Source organism: Rhinatrema bivittatum, chromosome 7, assembly GCF_901001135.1.
Source record: "Rhinatrema bivittatum chromosome 7, aRhiBiv1.1, whole genome shotgun sequence".
Lineage (NCBI taxonomy): Eukaryota > Metazoa > Chordata > Amphibia > Gymnophiona > Rhinatrematidae > Rhinatrema > Rhinatrema bivittatum.
Window position 1 is genome coordinate 98,760,710 of NC_042621.1, and position 20,367 is coordinate 98,781,076.

The 20,367-nt window shown below is 47.8% G+C and overlaps 1 protein-coding gene across 3 annotated transcripts in view; it reads left to right on the forward strand.

Annotated features, from left to right (window-relative positions):
• The window catches only part of LRRC36 (leucine rich repeat containing 36), a 287,868-nt gene that overhangs the window by 109,649 nt on the left and 157,852 nt on the right, over window positions 1-20,367 (forward strand). For all 3 annotated transcript variants that reach the window (XM_029608785.1, XM_029608787.1, XM_029608786.1), the window contains exon 7: window positions 4,940-5,000. In XM_029608785.1, coding sequence (XP_029464645.1) covers window positions 4,940-5,000 — 61 coding nt within the window. The remainder of the gene's footprint in view (window positions 1-4,939; window positions 5,001-20,367) is intronic.

Below are 20,367 nucleotides of genomic sequence, written 5' to 3' on the forward strand. Positions count from 1 at the left end.
ATACCCTCGATGCCAAAGACTTCATCAACTGTGCCACTTCCTCCTGGGGCTCCAGGATCCTCAGAAGCAGCACTATATTCTCTCCTACAAAAGAGATACCAGGATTTATTGGACTCTTTGCCAACTAATCCACAAGAAGAGGACTCTTCGCCTGAAGACCCTTTGCCAGGGCCTTCTGGTCTTATTCCTCCACCTAAACCCACAGTACCACAACAAAAAACTCCAGAATATGATACATGGAGTGACACTGCCCTAGACACTTCATCAGAAGCCTTTATGTCTGATCCATCACCACCACATCCTAGAAAACAATCTCCTCCAGAAGATCTTACTTTTACCACATTTGTGCAGGAGATGGCTGACTCTATCCCCTTTAAATTGGAATCAGAGCAGGATTCTAGACAACAGACCTTGGAGGTACTGCAATTCGTTGACCCTCGAAAGCAAGTGGTGGCAATTCCCGTACATGATGTTCTCCTACAGCTACAGCATCGCCTTTGGGAACATTCCTGTTCTGTTCCTCCAGTAAATAAAAGGATGGACCCCACTTACTTGGTGCAATCCACTCCTGGATATCAAAAATCACAACTACCCCACCATTCAGTAGTTCTTGAATCAGCACAGAAAAGGTCTAAAAGGACAAGAGTCCACTCTTCAAATCCTCCAGGAAAGGACCACAGGTTTTTGGATTCCCTGGGTCGTAAGGTCTTTCAAGGTGCAATGTTGAATTCTGGGATTTCATCCTATCAACTCTACATCACCCAATACCAAAGAAACTTATGGAAACAAATTGAAGAATTTATTCCATCTCTTCCAAATGAATATAAGGAGGCTGCACAAACCATCATCAATAAAGGCTTAGAAGCCGGAAAACACAAAGTCAGAGCTGCCTACGATGTCTTCGAGACTGCTTCAAGGGTGGCTGCGTCAGGCATCAGTGCCAGAAGGTGGGCTTGGCTCAAGGCCTCAGACCTTAGGCCAGAGGTCCAGGATAAATTAGTTGACCTCCCCTGCATAGGAGACAATTTATTCGGATCCAAAGTGCAAGAAGCTGTGTCTCAGTTAAAGGAGCACACAGAAACATTACAACAACTATCCTCCCTCCCACAGGACCCCCCTACGCATGCTACCCGTAGGCCTCCACGAAAAGACACAAGATGGCCTTTCTATCGTCAGAGGAGATATTACCCTCCTGCTACTAGACCCAGGCCCTCCAGAACCCAGCAAAGACCGCAACCACGTCAGCAGAGAGCAGCTAGGCCCCAACCTGCTCCACAAACAGGTCCCGCTGCGGGCTTTTGACAATTCATCCAGAGAACTCAGCCTATCCTCAAATCCTCGACCAGAACTCCCAGTAGGTGACAGGTTATCCAAATTTTACAACAATTGGATACCAATAACGTCAGACCAATGGGCTCTATCCATAATATCTCGAGGATATCAACTCAATTTCCTCTCAATTCCCACAGATTTTCCAACGACTCAAATTCATCTCAACGAAAATCACATGCTTCAGTTACAGGTAGAATTATCCACCCTTCTGAAAGCCAGGGCTGTAGAGCCGGTGCCCCGGCCTCAGCAGGGCAGAGGATTCTATTCCCGGTATTTCCTCATTCCAAAGAAAACCGGAGGCCTTCGTCCTATTCTAGACCTCAGCAATCTCAACAAATTTCTGAAAAAGGAAAAGTTCAGAATGGTTTCTCTAGGCACCATGCTTCCACTTCTTCAAAAAGGAGATTGGCTTTGTTCTCTGGATCTTCAAGACGCTTACGCTCACATTCCAATATTCCCTCCTCATCGCAAATATCTGCGCTTCATGGTGGGTCATCAACATTTCCAATACAGAGTACTGCCATTCGGACTTGCCTCTGCTCCCAGAGTATTCACCAAATATCTGGCAGTAATAGCAGCACACTTGCACAAGCAAGGTGTCCATGTCTTCCCATATCTAGACTACTGGCTCATCAGAAGTCAATCTCAAGAAGAAGCTCTGTCTTCTCTCAATCACACAATTATGGTACTCCACTCCACGGGCTTTCTCATCAGTTACCAAAAGTCCCATCTTACTCCATCTCAATTGCTCCAATTCATAGGAGCAGAACTGAATATCATCCTTGCAAAGGCCTTTCTACCCGAGGATCAAGCAGAAACACTGTCCTTATTGGCAAACTCGATTCACTCAAGGAATCAAGCAACAGCTCATCAGTTTCTAACCTTACTAGGCCATATGGCCTCCACAGTTCATGTCACTCCTATGGCAAGGCTAGCCATGAGGGTAACTCAATGGACTTTAAGATTACAATGGATCCAAGCCATTCAACCACTGTCCTCTCCAATCCAAGTAACCCACCAGCTACGTTCATCTCTACTTTGGTGGGTGAACAAGGACAACTTGTGCAAGGGCCTACCCTTCCAACAACCAGTCCCACAGATAACATTAACTACAGATGCATCCACCTTGAGTTGGGGAGCTCACATGGACAATCTCCAAACCCTGGGTACTTGGACAAAACTCTAAGCTACTTTTCAAATCAATTTCCTGGAACTTTGAGCTATACATTATGCGCTGCATGCGTTCAAGGACTGCCTTTCACGCAAAACTGTTCTCATTCAAACGGACAACACAGTAGCCATGTGGTATATCAACAAACAAGGAGGTACGGGCTCATATCTCCTTTGTCAAGAAGCTGCACAGATTTGGGGTTGGGCCCTGAACCACTCAATGTTTCTCCGGGCCACTTATCTGGCAGGCATTCACAATGTAGTGGCAGATCGACTCAGTCGTCAGTTCCAACCATACAAGTGGTCCCTGGATCCCTCAGTAGTGACCAGGATCTTTCAACGTTGGGGGACAACCAACAATAGACCTCTTTGCGTCACATCTGAATCACAAAGTGGACAAATTCTGTTCTCTACACGCACAGAAGAATCAGCCAGCCAAGGACGCCTTTGCTCGCCCTTGGAACTAAAGCCTACTATACGCGTATCCACCAATACCGCTCATAACCAAAACTCTCGTGAAGCTACAACAGGACAAGGGGTCCACGATACTCATAACCCCATATTGGCCTCGACAAGTATGGTTTTCCACACTTCTAGACCTCTCAGTCAGGGATCCCATTCGCCTGGGAGTAGCCTCCACTCTCATAACTCAGGATCAGGGCAGGTTGCGCCATCCCAACCTTCAATCCCTATCCCTGACAGCATGGATGTTGAAAGCTTGATTTTACAACCACTCAATCTTTCCACTAATGTATCCCAAGTGCTTATAGCTTGACGTAAACCTTCCACACGGAAGAATTATTCTTCCAAATGGAAGAGATTTACTTTGTGGTGCAGGCAAAAGAATATTGATCTTTTCACTTGCCCCACTACTTCTCTACTAGACTACTTATACCATCTTTCAGAATCTGGTCTCCAGACTTCATCTGTAAGCGTACATTTAAGTGCAATCTCTGCTTACCGTAACAAGATGGGGGATGCACCAGTCTCTACACAACCTCTTGTCAGCAGGTTTATGAGAGGTTTAACTCAACTTAAACCACCAACTCGGCCGCCAGTCACAGAATGGGACCTGAATCTGGTTTTAACAAGACTCATGCGTTCTCCTTTTGAACCTATAGATTCCTGTGATCTTAAATTTCTCACATGGAAGACTATCTTCCTCATAGCCATTACATCAGCTAGAAGGGTTAGTGAGTTACAAGCACTTGTCACGTACTCACCCTATACAAAATTCCTACATGACAGAGTGGTTCTTCGTACACATCCAAAAGTCCTTCCCAAGGTAGTTATGGAATTCCACTTGAACCAATCAATAGTTTTACCCACATTTTTCCCAAGGCCTCATTCTCACCAAGGAGAACAGGCTTTACATACCTTGGACTGTAAGCGTGCACTGTCGTTTTACTTAAACCGCACTGCAGCCCACAGAAAATCCAATCAACTTTTTGTTTCCTATGATCCAAACAAACCGGGTAAAGCAGTGGGTAAACATACTCTATCCAATTGGCTAGCAGATTGCATTAAGTTTTGCTATGAAAAAGCAGGCCTTCCTCTCCAAGGGCGAGTAAAGGCACATTCAGTAAGAGCAATGTCAACTTCAGTAGCACACTATCGTTCAGTGCCAATCCTTGTCATATGTAAAGCAGCAACTTGAAGTTCACTTCACACCTTTGCAGCTCATTACTGTTTGGACAAACAAGGACGACAGGATTCAGCCTATGGACAATCTGTCTTAAAGAACTTGTTTCCAGTTTAAATCCAACTCCTTCTACATCCAACCTGCTGTGATCTTCGGCTGACTCACTTTCAACAATACTTCACTGTTGCCTCAATACGAAATGACTCAGCCTCTAGCTTGCTAATCACCCATATGTGAGGACTAGCATCCTGCTTGTCCTGGGATAAAGCAAAATTGCTTACCTTGTAATAGGTGTTATCCCAGGACAGCAGGATGTAGTCCTCACGAAACCCACCCGCCACCCTGCAGAGTTAGTTCTCATACCTTTTATTATTTTATTTTTGCTAAAGCTAATTGCTACATACGAGACTGAAGAGAGACCCCTGTGGCAGAGAATATCATGGCATGCTGGGCATGCTCAGTAGCCTCACATGACAGTCAAAAGTTTCTAGAAACTTTGAAAGAAGTTTTTCCCGCAATAGGGCTCCGTCAATGACATCACCCATATGTGAGGACTACATCCTGCTGTCCTGGGATAACACCTATTACAAGGTAAGCAATTTTGCTAAAAGTATTCATACTACAGAAGACTACTTTTAGGCAGATTGTGGAAGGGCAATTTTCAGACAGCCAATTTACCCAAGTAAATCTCTGTTTACCTAAGCAAGTGGCTATGAAAATTGGCTGCTTAATAGATATATTTAATATAATATATACATTGGTTTTTATCTAAATATTTTTGTAACTATTTTCCAGCTTCCAGAAGAGAAAAAAGGAACAACTCAGGCTCTACAGGGACAGAATAACCTGGATGATGGTAAACATCTCATACAACTAACATTGTAAAGGTGCCTGTGAGAATGTGTATCCTTCAAAGATAAGCAAGATAATGCAGCTGCACATGTAGAGATGTCAACCAACAGTGCCGACATGGACATTGTTTTAAAAGTTTTTCTGGGCATGCACAGGACTTCCCATGTAACCGCTGCTGCTTGGCTGGGGATCACTTAAACATTTTTTGCCCTTGGACAACATTGGATATGCCTTTTCACCCATGACAGAAGATATTTACAGTGTGACCCAGCCTACTTAATTGCCTTTTCTTCTCCTCCACCTTCCAGTTTCCTTAGTATCTTTTCAGTAGATTTCTTTATCTTTCTTATTTCTGGTTGCTAAGTCCCAACTTTTCAATTTGGCTGTGATTCCAGCCTCAGTCAGCCTTCCCATTTATTCATCATTTTGTGCTTTGATTTTGTCATGTTTGTTTTTCTCACCCTGTCTGAGAAGAAAGCCAGTGGCTTCAAAAAGTGCTCGTGCTGCAGTTGCAAGATATCTACAACAGATCTTCTCTTTAACTGCATGTACTGCCTGAGCTTATGTTCCTGGTTGTAGCATCTGCTTGAAGATGTCACTGAGAGCTATCAAGCTCCAAAACTTGCACCTACTAATCATCTTCTGAAAATTTTAAAGTCCAATACACCATCGTCAGTGCTGAGGTCCTTGGTATTGAAGAGCCAAAATATAATCTTTTGACCTTGGAGTCTTGATCCAAGAACAGGCCCAGAACATTCCTGGCTTCTTATTTGGCCAATGGAGAATTATTCCTCAGGGTCAAATTCAGATCTGAGAAGAACTGATATTGAGCATTGGGGTAATTTTCAAAAGAATTCACGTTTAAAACTGGATTTTGCATGTAAATATACTATAACTATGTAAGTAGGCTTTTGAAAATTGCTGCATTATATTACATTGAATTGTCAATAAGTTTTGCCCACATTAAGTACACATAATGCGGGTAAATGGCTTTTGAAAACTACTACAATAGTATGTTACATTTACGTGCATAACTCCTTTCATAATTCACCTGTTAGTGTGGAGGCATCAAAGGCTCAGCATCAATCTTTGTAAGTGCAAGCATCAGAGTAGAGAGACCAAGTGGCTTTGTCTGAAGTTGATCTCATTTCCCAACTTGAAAATCAACTTCGAAAGTCTCCTGAGATCCAGACCATTGGTACCTCCTCCTTGGCTATCTAGGAATTCCTGTCTTTTCCTTCTGAGATCTCTCCTGCTTTGGCCTCAGCAATCTTTGAGAAGGAGCTGGACATGAGACCCCTCAAGGCCCTTTTTCAGCATATCAAGCAGATTTAGCTGTTTATTTATGCTATTCAGGAAATATACTGAAAGCAAGGAACATCATAATAACATAAATACTGATAAATGTATCACACACTAAAATAAAGCACCAAAGGTACAATATAACAAGTATAAAACATCAACTCAAATATAGCATACTACAAATATAAATACAACCTAGAATCAAAGTATAATATACTACAACCAAAAACCATTACTATCATAAATCATATATGTGAAAAAATGTGAATCATAAAAGACAATTATGCATTTATATTTTTATAATTATTGTTAATGCATTTAAAAAGGGGGGGGGGGGGAAGCCAGTTCATGACGTACTGGACAGCCAGCAAGTAGATTTGCAGGTCTATCACATCATGTGCTAGCAGTCCTCTAGGAATTTTAATTAGTATTGGCAAAAAAAAACCCCCCAAATGTATTAATTGCCTTTCCAAAATTTGCTGAACATTTTTTTTACCCTGAAAATACTATTAATAAAAATTGTTCATGTCACTTGTGTAGAGCATTATTGTCTTGTCTAGACAACATAATCTATAATATTTATAAAGCAGCACAGTGTTTAACACATCAATATCCCAACTTAAGGCCTCTGTTTCGCTACCTAATGATGGATTCTTCAGGGGTTTACACATATAACACTGGCTATCTGCAATAGAAACACAAAGCTGCTGTTAGAAAAAATTTTCCTTAGTATAGTATAACTGTTCATATTAAGAACAAAACTTACTTACATTGAAGCTTAGCCCAGAGCAATATTGGCTGTTACAGAAGGGGAGCGCTGGGAGAGTGATCCCATCTTGAGGGGATTGTGTGCCCTTGGGCCTCGGCACGACCCCAGAGAACTCCAAGGCAGCACCAAGGGTAGGCGAGGCGTGTCCCAGCATGGGTGGAGACGGACGGTCTGACCCTCTGCCGGACCTGCATGCTTCTGGAGCCAACACAATGGTGTTGGTTATTGAACAGTCTTCCGACCATTCCCAGCCCTTTCGGACCTGCCACAAGGAATGACAAGAAGCAGCAGGCCGGACTACGGATGAGGGCAGACGAAGGCCCTGGAACATAGAGGGGTACATTTTTCAAAAAGCGCGAGCGCATACTTTTGTTCGCGCACCAGGCGCAAACAAAAGAACGCCAGATTTCAATAGATATGCGCATAGCCACGCATATCTTTTAAAATCCAGGGCCCTGTGCGCGCTGCCCGTTCCCTCCGAGGCCGCTCCAAAATCGGAGCAAAACTGGGATAGACTGTCCAGGCAAGGCCCCGGCTTCGGTGCGGCCTCCAGAGAAAAGGTGAGAGACCTCCTGTGGCACAGCTACAGGAGTAATCGTAACATTGGCAATATAGCCTTTTAGGAAAAATTCAAAAATGTACCCAAAAAATTATTAATATGTGTATTAATCAGATTGTTTTTGTTTTAACATTATATTCAAAAAGACATCTCAACTGCACTTACTAAAAAAAATTATCAGTGGAGCCGGGAGGAGAGCTGAGCGTTTCTTTTTCCTACCTGAAGCAGATACCAGGGGTAAGCTGTAGCTAGCCCCGACGGCTTGATTTCATCTACTGCTTCATTGCCTGAGCCTGAGGGGGCGTTTCCACTGGAGGCGGGACCAGGGCTTGGACTTTAAAAATCTTGTCGCTGTGCCCTTAAACCCGAGCCGGGAGGAGAGCTGAGCGTTTCTTTTTCCTACCTGAAGCAGATACCAGGGGTAAGCTGTAGCTAGCCCCAACGGCTTGATTTCATCTACTGCTTCATTGCCTGAGCCTGAGGGGGCGTTTCCACTGGAGGCGGGACCAGGGCTTGGACTTTAAAAATCTTGTCGCTGTGCCCTGAAACCCGAGCCGGGAGGAGAGCTGAGCGTTTCTTTTTCCTACCTGAAGCAGATACCGGGGGTAAGCTGTAGCTAGCCCCGATGGCTTGATTTCATCTACTGCTTCATTGCCTGAGCCTGAGGGGGCGTTTCCACTGGAGGCGGGACCAGGGCTTGGACTTTAAAAATCTTGTCGCTGTGCCCTGAAACCCGAGCCGGGAGGAGAGCTGAGGGTTTCTTTTTCCTACCTGAAGCAGATACCGGGGGTAAGCTGTAGCTAGCCCCAACGGCTTGATTTCATCTACTGCTTCATTGCCTGAGCCTGAGGGGGCGTTTCCACTGGAGGCGGGACCAGGGCTTGGACTTTAAAAATCTTGTCGCTGTGCCCTGAAACCCGAGCCGGGAGGAGAGCTGAGCGTTTCTTTTTCCTACCTGAAGCAGATACCGGGGGTAAGCTGTAGCTAGCCCCGACGGCTTGATTTCATCTACTGCTTCATTGCCTGAGCCTGAGTGGGCGTTTCCACTGGAGGCGGGACCAGGGCTTGGACTTTAAAAATCTTGTCGCTGTGCCCTGAAACCCGAGCTGGGAGGAGAGCTGAGCGTTTCTTTTTCCTACCTGAAGCAGATACCGGGGGTAAGCTGTAGCTAGCCCCGACGGCTTGATTTCATCTACTGCTTCATTGCCTGAGCCTGAGGGGGGCGTTTCCACTGGAGGCGGGACCAGGGCTTGGACTTTAAAAATCTTGTCGCTGTGCCCTGAAACCCGAGCCGGGAGGAGAGCTGAGCGTTTTTTTTTTCCTACCTGAAGCAGATACCGGGGGGGTAAGCTGTAGCTAGCCCCGACGGCTTGATTTCATCTACTGCTTCATTGCCTGAGCCTGAGGGGGCGTTTCCACTGGAGGCGGGACCAGGGCTTCGACTTTAAATTCAAGTACTATAGCGGTGCGCAGCAGAGCCGGCGCGCTGCTAAAGCCGCGCGCGTTTAAGGGGCGCGCGGCAAAGCTAGGCTTTGCCGGGCTTCGCCGGGCCTTCGCTGGGACTTCGCTTCATTAGATTGGAATGTTTATCCTATAGAACTCGCCCGGAACAGGCTGTGTGAATTACCTTAGTAGGTAAGACTTAGATCTGCTTCTGACTCCTGAAATGGAATCTTAAAGAGTTATATGCATCTGTCATTGAATACCTCTTTTGTCCTTGGTGGTTTTGTTTAATAATTTCCTTTGAAATGCCGCACACTAAAAGGAAAGCCAGGATACGGCTTCCTAGTGAAGTGGCTGTTCCAGTTGTAGGACAAAAGACAGTATTAGAATGGCTTGACCCACAGAATCCCCTACAGGTGTTAGCCGCTGGAGGAAATTCACTAGAACGAAGTGCTTCCTCCTTGACTACTGAGATATCTTTGAGCCCAGGGGAACCGGCTCCACCATCTCCGCCCGGAAAAAGGGGTGTTTCCCCAATTAATCCGAGCGGTTCATTAGAGGGAACTTTGAACCAAAAGGACTCTGGAGAAGAAATAGGAATAGAAGTAGAAAAAGGAAAAGGAAATGAGAAGTTGGAAAGTGTTTTGGAACATCAAGTAAGATTGGGTATATTGGAAAATTCTTCGTTAATACCGATAGAAACTAGTACACCTGGAAATGTTGACTCTGTTAGAAGTAAAACTGATAATATTGAGGTAACAATAAAATCGAATAAGAAATGGTCAAAACCTGTAAATGTGACTATGGATAGTTTATGGTCATATATGGAAAAACTAGATACTGCTATAGGTAATTTAACAGAAGTAGTATTAAAGACATCAAACTCTTTAAATCAAAATACTAGTGAACTGAGTAAACAAAGAGAAGATATCAATAAAATAGATAAACGGGTATTTCAAATAGAAAAGATCCAAAGTCATCAGATTGTCAAGGAAGAAGTAATAAATAAGAGACTAGAAATTCTGGAAAATACGGTCAGATCATTAAATCTAAGAATTAACAGCTTTCCAGTTATTAGAAAAATGGATCCTATTGAATTATTTAGAAATTATGTTACCCAAGTGTTAAAAATTCCTGATAAATGTGCACCAGTAGTAGTAAAAGCTTTTTATTTAGGTAGAAAGAAGAAAAATCTTGAACTAGAACAGGTGAAAAAGAATAGTGATGGGAAAGATGTAGAAGAGAGTTCTATAGATTTATCAGATTTACTACAACAGTCACAGGAAGAAATTGAAGTTAAAATAAGGGAAACTTTATTAATTCAATTTGCTTTCTCTACGGATAGAGATAATATTCTGAGATCCTTTTTTCATAATAGATTAAATACCTTTTATGGCCAAAAAGTGTGGATTTTTCCTGATTTAATTAAGGATACTCAAGATCGAAGAAGAAATTTCCTACAATATAGAAAAACTGTAGTTGAGAAAGAATGGACTTTTTCTTTAAAATACCCGTGTAAATGTTTTATTAAACTGGACGGTAACAACTGTATATTCTCCGATCCTAAAGGTTTAAAAGATCTCCTCGAGATTAAATGACCGGTAACTAGGAAAGTAAAACAGGTCAAGAAATGATGTATATTATTTCCTAATGTATAATTTTATTCCTAAATATTTCGTTCATTGGAAGATTCCATTTTATTTTGCCTTGTTTGAACAAATGCCAAATAGGGGTCAAGCAATATAGAAATTGATTTTTGTTTCCTGTTTTCTTATGATTGACACGTGTTCTATTTTCATTGTAATTTGTTTATTGTAATTAATCATGTAAAGCAATAAATAAAGAATTAAAAAAAAAAAAAAAATTATCAGTGCAAATTTTGTATCCGCTCAGCCGCCATGGCTATGATTTTACAAGACTCATGACAGCACTCGATGGAATTAATAAAGCAAAAACAATTGTTCCCTGTACTTACCCGAATCAGTCCAGACTCCTGGGTTTTGCCTCCCCTCCATCAGATGGAGACAGAGATGTTTTGACTGACTCTGCCCCAGGGCTGGCGGAAGCACTAGGCGAGCTAGGCCTGTGCCTAGGGCGCCAACAGTTAGGGGGCGCCGCCGCCGCTTCAGGCAGCAGAATTTTGAAAGGGCAAAAAGTGCCCCTTCAAAATTCTGCGCCCCCCCCCCCTCTGTCATGCCACCCTCCCGACACCCCCCTGATAGACCAGCGGAGGGCCTGGAAGCGATCTGCTGCTCCCGGGGCCTTGGCTGCCATTAACCAAAATGGCACCAGTGGCCTTTAGCCCCTACCATGTGACAGGGGCCAACCAATGGCACTGGTAGCCGCTGTCACATGGTAGGGGCTGAAGGCCACCGGCACCATTTTAGTTACTGGTAGCTGACAGCTCAGGAGCGGCAGATCGCTCCCGGGACCCCCGCTGGACCACCAGGTGATTTTATGAGTTTTGCGGAGGTTTGGGAGGGTGGGGGAGTGAGGGAGTGGCAGCATGTGGTCCTCACCCCTAGAGTCGGGGCTGCGAGCAGGGGAGGGGGCGGTGCAAAGCTGAAGGTGCCTAGGGCGCCCATTCCCCTTGCACTGGCCCTGCTCTGCCCCATACCCTGAGGTGCCACCTACAGTCCGTCAGAATTTCTCTGTCTCCAGCAGATGGTGGAGGTGCAAAATCCTACAGTCTGTAGATAGTTTAAAAAAAAAAAAAGTTAAAAGAAGTTTTTAAAAAAAAGAGAAAAAGGGAAATAGTTTAGGAAAAAGACAGAAGACCTTTCTGAGCCTCCCAGGAGGCTGGCATGTCCTGGTGGGAACCCCCCCCCCCCCTGGTATTTGAGGCTGGTGGAGCTGGGGATCAGGGATCCTACTGCCCTACCCTGCTGACAAGTGTTCACTCACCCCAAGAGGGACAGGATCTGATGCTCATTTTCAGTCAGGTTTGGGGAAAAAAAAAAAGTGTAACTTTGTTTTTTTTATTTTCTGTCCAGGCCTGTTTTTTCCTCCATTTGTCATCGATGCTGTGGGGCCATTGTCGCCGGCTTGTATTTTTTTTCTTCGGTTCTCTGGTGCTTACCGGCCCTTCGATGCTGTGCGTGTGGAGATGTGTGCGCGGGGCTTTCCCGGGACAGTCTCTGCTCAGCTTGCCTCCCCGGGGGGAGGGCACTTTGGGATCCGCCGGGGATGGTAATTGCAGAACGCGCTGAGAGCCTGGGAGGCTCAGTCGAGCGTGACAGCCCCCTTCTGATCCGTTGCCGCTGAGCTAGGGAACGGACGCCCTTTTGTCTTGTTATCGCGCGCCTCTGCACTCAGCAGAAGAGGAAGGGAATTCCCCACCTCTTTATCTCCGCAGCAGGCTGCCTCCGGGAGGGGGGCAGATTGCCTGAGGACTTGATAATTTCGGCAGAGGAGAGCCCCGAGGGGGCATCAGACTTCTCCTCATTCTCTTCAGAATTCGTATTGCTACTTCACAAGGCTTTTAAAGCCAGGAAGACAGCTCAAAGGTGTTCGGGTGGGGGGGGAGTTCCCTCCCCCAGTCGATTCTGAAGCTGGCCAAACCGGGGGCCTCAGTCGCCAAGAGGCCCAGGCCTCCGGAAGACGAGGGGGCCAACAAGGCTAAGCGCCCCCTGAGGACCGTGCTGTCCCGGCTGGCAGCGGACTCCTCCTCTGACCTTTCAGAGCCAGATGATCGAAGGGGCAAACTGCTGCAGGGTGCAGATCAGGGCGACCAGAATCACGATCTGCAGGATCCACCATTGGAGGGCTCTATGATGGTTGAAGGGGATGACCCCAAAGTGGTCCGCCTCTTCCAGAAAGACGAGCTGGGTCCGCTTATTCCCATGGTGCTGGAGGAATTGGGCATTGAGACCCCTTGGGAGGATTCTCGAATGGGAGCTATTAATCCAGTTATGGTGGGTCTCCGTGGTCTGACCCAGTCCTTCCCTTTTTATCTTTCCTTCACTGACCTGTTGTTTCGGGAGTGGGACACTTCTGATTTAGGTTTGAAGGCCAGTAAAGCGATAGATAAGCTGTACCCCCTCCCAGAATAAGCCCTGGACCTCCTCAGAGTTCCCAAGGTAGATACAACGGTGTCAGCCATCACCAAGAAGACCACCATCCCGGTGACAGGTGCTACAGCCCGCAAGGATCTTCAAGATGGAATCTCGAGGCGCAGCTTAAGAACATATTTGAAGTTTCAGCGCTTGGGGTGCATGCTGCCATGTGCAGCAGTTTTACCTGAGAGCAGGTTTTTGCTGAGTGCAGCAACTGCAGAGCGGCACGTCTCTCTCAGAGGAGGCGGCTGCGGTGGCTTAGTGCGGATGCCCTCTATGATCTACTGCAGACTTCAGCCAGATCTATGGTTTCAGCCATCTCTGCCCGCAGGCTCCTCTGGCTGAGGAACTGGTCTGCCGCAGTCTACTCTAAGGCTCAGCTGGGCTCTCTGCCTTTCAAGGGCAACCTGCTCTTTGGAAAGGATTTAGAGGACCTGATTCAATCCCTGGACGAGAACAAGGTTCATCGACTACCGGAGGATAGACCCAAATCGCGAGGTTCCTTCCCCTCTCGCTCACATTTCTGTGGGAATCGGATGTTCCAGACTTCCAGGTCGTCTGGCTCCTCATCTAGGCAGAACTCCGGCAGACAACAGTCCTGGTTCCAGTCCTTTCAGGTCCGGCACTTTACTAGAACCGGGACTCCCCAAACTGCGGGAGGAGTTAAGTCCTCCCAATGAGGTGAAGCCAGTCCATTCCTCTGTTTCGGTCGTAGGAGGCAGCTTGACTCTGTTTTATGAGGAGTGGGCCAAATAGACTTCGGACCAGTAGGTCCTCAATGTCATAAAACATGGCTATGCTTTAGATTTTGCTGATGCCTTCGAGACCGCTTTCTTGTTTCCCCGCACTCGTACAGTGCTTTCTCGAACTCGGAGCCATTGTACCAGTCCCTCCAGTACAAAGGCGGAAAGGCCGCTATTCCATTTACTTCGTGGTGCCCGAGAAAGAGGGCACGTTCCGGCCCATATTCGATTAAAAGAGAGTCAACAGGTGTCTGCGTGTTCCTCGGTTCCGAATGGAATCCCTACGGTCTGTAATTGGTTCGGTGCACAAGGGAGAATTCCTAGCATCGTTGGATCTGAACGAAGCATTCTTGCACATCGGGATCCAGGCCGACCACCAGAGATTCCTGAGGTTTTCCATCTTGGGGGATTATTTTCAGTATTCCGCTCTGCCTTTCGGGCTCGCCACGGCACCCAGGACCTTTACCAAGGTAATGGTTGTGGTGGCAGCAGAACTCCAGAAGGAAGGATTCTTGGTGCATCTGCATCTGGACGACTGGCTGATTTGAGTGAAGTCGGAGACTCTTTGTCGCTCTGCGGTGCAGCGGACCCTTCAACTCTTGAGGTTGCTTGGTTGGATAGTCAATCTTGCCAAGAGCCACCTGGTTCCCTCCCAGTCCTTGGAGTTCCTGGGAGCCCTGTTCACGTGTCTAGGCAAGGGTTTCCTCACCGAGGGGCAGATCGTCAAGCTGCAAGGGCAAGTTCGGACCTTTTAGCCAAGATGCTCCCCAGGGTCTGGGACTACTTGCAGGACCTCGGCTCGATGGCTTCCACTTTGGAGCTAGTCACATGGGTCTTTGCTCATATGAGACCTCTTCAGTCAGCATTTTTTTCCAGTTGGAACCTGGTGCCCGAGCAATTTCATCTTCCACTTCTTTTTACAGACTCTGCACGTTTCAGCCTCGATTGGTGGCTCTTATTTTACGCCAGGGTGTGGACTTGGACCTTCCCTCTCGGATGGTGGTCACAACAGATGCCAGTCTCTCCGGCTGGGGAGTGGTTTTTCAGGGAAAAGCGGTACAAGGCCAATGGTCAGGAAGGGAATCCCGGTGGAGACCAGGGCAGTATGGTTAGTGCTACAGGCTCTTCTTCCAGTGCTGCAAGGAACATCGGTCAGGGTTCTGTTGGACAATGCGACAGCAGTGGCTTATATCAATCGCCAAGGAGGGACCAAGAGTCGGCCGGTGGCAATCGAGGCTTACCAGTTGATAGCCTGGGTGGAGCAACACCTAGTGTGCATTGCAGCCTTTCACATCACTGGGGTCAATAAAGTTCAGGCTGATTTTCTCAGTCAATACCAACTCGATCCCGGGGAGTGGGAGCTCTCCAAAGAAGCCTTCCATCTCATATGCAACAGGTGGTCCACACCGAGCATGGACTTGATGGCGACGTTTCGAAATGCCAAGGACCCTCGCTTCTTCAGTTGGTGCCGAGAGCCAGGGACGGATGGGGTCGATGCCCTAGTTCTCGCCTGGCCAAGGAACATCCTACTGTATGTCTTCCCGCCTTGGCCTTTGGTTGGCAGGGTGTTGCGGCGCACAAAAGCTTACCTGGTACAGGTGCTCCTAGTGGCTTCGGAATGGCCGCGACGTCTATGGTTTGTGGACCTAGTCCACCTAGTGGTGGACGGTCCCTTGAGATTTCAGGGGCTCCCAAATCTTCTACGTCAGGGGCCCATTTGTTTGGAAGAGGCAGATCGTTTTTGTCTAGCGGCATGGGTTTTGAGAGGTGGCGACTAAGAGCAAAGGTTACTCTGACGCGGTGGTGACTACTCTTTTGCGTTCTAGGAAAAACTCTACCTCCCTGGCCCATGTCAAGGTGTGGGGGATTTTTGAGTCTTGTGCATACAGCACAAGATGAAGCCTATTCGGAGGCTTTGGTGACTGATATCTTGTCCTTCTTACAGGCCGACCTGGCTAAAGGCTTATTGTCAGCTCTCTAAGGGTGCAGGTAGTAGCCCTCGGTTGTTTCCGTGGTAAGATATGAGGTGTAGCCTTATCCGCACAGCCAGACATGGCGTATTTCCTCTGAGGGGCAAAACATTTGCGGCATTTGGTCAGAAATCCTTGTCCTTCGTGGAGCCTGAATTTGTTTCTCAAAGCTCTATGTGCGGCACCTTTTGAGCCTCTGAAGAAGGCGATGCTAAAAGATCTTACGTTAAATATGGTTTTTCTCGTGGCTATTTCTTCAGCTTGGCGGGTGTCAGAGCTCCAGGCTTTATCCTGCAGGGAGCCCTTTTTAAGGATTATGGATACGGGAATCTCTCTGAGGACAGTTCCTTCTTTTCTCCCAAAGGTAGTATCCTCCTTTCATTTGAATCAGTCAGTGGAACTCCCCTCGTTTCCAAACTTGGACCGCTCTGAACCCCAGTTTAGAGATCTGAGGAAGCTGGACGTGCGGCGGAGTCTGTTACATTACTTGGAAATCACAAATAGCTTCCGGCTGTCGGACCATCTTTATGTGCTGTGGAGTGGCCGCAGAAGGGGACATAAAGCGTCTAGGGCTATGATTGCCCACTGGTTGAAAGAGGCTATTGGTTCAGCGTACCTGGTTCATGGCCGACTGGTTCCGATCGGTCTTCGGATGCATTCTACCCGATCACAGGCAGCTTCGTGGGCAGAGTGTCAGCAAGTCTCGCTGCAAGAGATTTGTAGGGCGGCTATTTGGAAGTCTTTGCACACATTTGCTAGGCATTACCGGTTGGTATCCAGGCCCCAGGCACTGGGGGGTTTGGAGAAGGTGTGCTTCGAGCGGGACTCTCAGGGTCCCACCCCGTGTAGGGAAGCTGGGCCACAAGGGTCTGGAGTGCAGGAAACATGGTGTCAGCTCAACCTATGATGTTTTTGAGATGGCACCAAGAGTCTCTGCAGTAGGGACTGGCGCCCATAGACTTGCCTGGCTGCGGTTTCAGATCTCCATCGGGAGGTGTAGGAGCAACTCACTGACATGGCATGCACTGAAGAAAATCTCTTTACGGATAAGGTGAAGGACATGGTGGCCCAAATTCAGAACCATTTTGCGACACTCCAGCATCTCTCCACTAGCACTCAGAACCCAGCCTCCTCATCCAGGAGGTCTTTGAGGTCTGGCCACAAGAAGTCTTTCTTCCACTCGAGGAGATACTATCCTTCACCATCTCAGCCCCATCTGCAGCAACAGACTCCTCATAGCTGTCCCAGGCAACAGAGGGCCCCAAAGTCCCAGCCAGTGCCACAGTCAATTCCGCCATATCTATGGTGAAGGATCTTCTACTCGGGGACAGGCTGCAGTTCTATGCAAATCAGTGGCCCAGTGAAACCTCGGACCAGTTGGTTTTCACCATTGTTCAAAGAGGGTACAGATTTCAGTGCCCTGCCAAATTGTCCCTGAGTCCTTTTTGGGAAGTTCTTTTAGCGGCGATCTGCTTCCTCTTAATGGCCATTGCAAAGAGGGCAGGGATTCTATTCCTGGGTACTTCCTGTTTTGAAAGAAAACAGGAAGACTCCATCCCATCCTAGACCTAAAGGCCTTGAACAAGTTTCTAAGAAAAGAAAAGTTCAAGATGTTTTCCTTGGGAACCTTGATCCCCTTCTTGCATAAAGGGGACTGGCTATGCTCCCTCGATCTGAAGGGTGCATACACTCACATCAAAGTGTTCCCTAGCCATCAGAGGTGTCTCCATTTCTTGATGTAAAAACAGCACTCCCAGCACTGCATTCTGCTGTTTGGGCTAGCCACAGCCCACATGTCTTCATGAAATGCTTAGCCATGCTGACAGTGCACCTTTGCAAGCTGGGAATCCATGTTTTCCTTTATCTGGACAATTGGCTAGTCAAGACAACTCTCAGGCAGGGGCTGAAGTCACTAGGGTTCATCATCAACTACCCCATCTCAATCTGTCACTGCAACTGGACTTCATTGGAGCCCTACTAGAAGGAGCCAGATGCCATAAAATACAGGGCACACAAATGTTTGGTGAGGCCAGGTATAGCACAGGACTTCTCTGTGACTGGATTCAGATCCCCTCTGAGTTCTTGATGTAATCCCATAATAGCCTGAGAGCTCAGGTGATACCTCATAACCACATGTTCTTCTGGCATCCCCAGCAATGTGGTTCATGGATGAAAGATGCACTCCCTGTACTGCCTGCATGCCCTCCTCCTACTACTACTACTTCTACTTAATCAGACATTACACGGGCGGGGCTAGCAGCTCTGGTTGTGCTGCAGGTACTTCCTTAGAAGGCTTCTGAACCTTTCTTGTAGTTTTTCTTGTTGTTGTTGTTAACAGCCCAAAGCAGCCAGTATGACACTACTAGTTCCCCCTAATATTGTAGCTTTTGGAAAACAGGGCAGGTAAGAAAAGCTGTTTTTATTGAGCCAGCAGGGGTATGTAAGTATATCTGAGAGAGAGCCTCTTTTTATCGTGCACGATAATAGCCGCAATCTGCAATAACTGTTATGCTCAGGCTTGTGAACCCTTGGGCCGACGGGAGGATGGTATACCTTAGGAAGATGATCCGTAGGTTCTCCTGTCGGGTAGCGAGGCAGAGCAGAAGATGCGACCAGCTGACCTTCGGCACTGGAGACTGAGGCGACTGTGGAAGCAGACGAAGAGTCATGACGTCAAGGAGAAGAACGGAGTCTTCGCCACTGGAAGTCCGCGGTCCCCCCAGGAGGAGCCCGTAGGGACCCGGACAGCTGGGACTTAGGTGGACCTTTGAGAGGTCAAGGAACTGAGTGTTCGGTGCAAGGGCTAACTGGAGCTTCACCCCTGGAAGCCCACGTTCCCCCCGGGAGGAGCCCGTAGGGACCCGGGCCGCTGGGACTTAGGTGGGCCCTTGGAGACGATGGTCCAGAAGAAGTCCGAGATCAAATGCCAGAGGGTCGTCGCTTACCAGTCCGAGGACTCATGCCAAGGGATCGCCGCTTGCCAGTCCAAAGTCACACACCAGGAATCACCGCTTGCCAGTCCGAAGTCACTCACCAGGAATCACTGCTAGCCAGTCCGAAGTCACACACCAGGAATCACCACTAGCCAATCCGAAGTCAGGAACCAGGAACACCAAGACAAAACAGGAACAAGGATCCGAAGTACAAGAACTCACCAAAGCAAGCAGACCTGACTACGAGGAACGTTGCCAAGTCAAGGAATGAGCAGAGGAAGCCTCCTTTTATACTTCCTCTGCTCTGGCTCATAGGGGACAGCTGTAGATGGTTAAAGGGATCAGGTCCCTTTAAATCTAATGAGGCACGGCCTCGCACCTAAAGATGGCGGTGGCCATCTTGGATTTCCTCCGCGGAGGAAAGACTGCAGGATGCCGCGAGGGAGGAGCAAGGACGGCTCCCCACCCGGCGGCCAGACCGGGGACCCACTCCGGAGCGACAGGCACCGGCTCAGGGGTTATTCTAGGAGCTGCCGAGGTGGGTCGCCGCCGTGGGCAAGGGAGGGGGCCGTGGTTGTGGCTGTCCACAGCAGCGGAACACAACAGTAACCCCCTCTTTAGGGCGCCTTCCCGGAGGCCTGGGCTTAGACGGATGATCTCTGTAATTGCTCAAGCAAGCCCCGGTCTAAGATGTTGGCCAAAGGCTCCCAGGTGTTTTCTTCAGGGCCAAACCCCTCCCAAGCCAACAGGTATTCCCATTTCTTCCTATGTTTTCTCACGTCCAAGACCTCTCGGACTTGATAGGTGAGGTCATCTTCAGAGACAATAGGTTGGGGAGTCGAAGGCGTACTGGAAGGCCAAGATAACACCAGAGGCTTCAAGAGGGAGACATGGAACGTGTTGTGTATCTTGAGTGAAGGCGGAAGACGAAGCTGATATGAAATGGCACCAACCTGTCGAATGATGGGAAACGGCCCAATAAATCGCGGGGCCAGTTGCACTGATGGCAGCTTCAGGCGGATGAGCTGTATGCTCAGCCATACCTTTTGGCCTGGCCTGAGAGGCGGGTATGGTCTTCTTCGCTGATCGGCATACCTTTTTGCCGCCTGATTGGCTTTGATCAGCGTGCGCCGTGTGGAGATCCACAGGCGGTATAACTCGTCTGCCGAGAGTTGGGCTACCGGAGACGTAACTGAAATGGGAGCTGACAGCGGCGGGCGTGGCTGCTTCCCATACACTATCTGAAATGGCGAGGATCCAGTAGCCGTGGAAAGATGAGAATTGAATGCAAATTCTGCCCATGGTAGCAGACTTGCCCAGTCATCCTGTTTCTCATTGACGTAAATACGGAGGAACTGCTTTAAGGTTTGGTTCGTTCTCTACGCAAGACCATTGGTCTGTGGGTGGTAAGCAGACGTATAGTCTAAGGTAACGTCGAACTTCTGGCAGAGGGCCCTCCAAAACCTGGCAGTAAATTGAGGGCCTCGATCCAAAAGGATACTTCTTGGTAGGCCATGTAGTCTGAAGATATGCTGGACGAACAGCTGTGCCAGCTGTGGAGAGAACGGGAACCCTGGGAGTGGCACAAAGTGCGCCA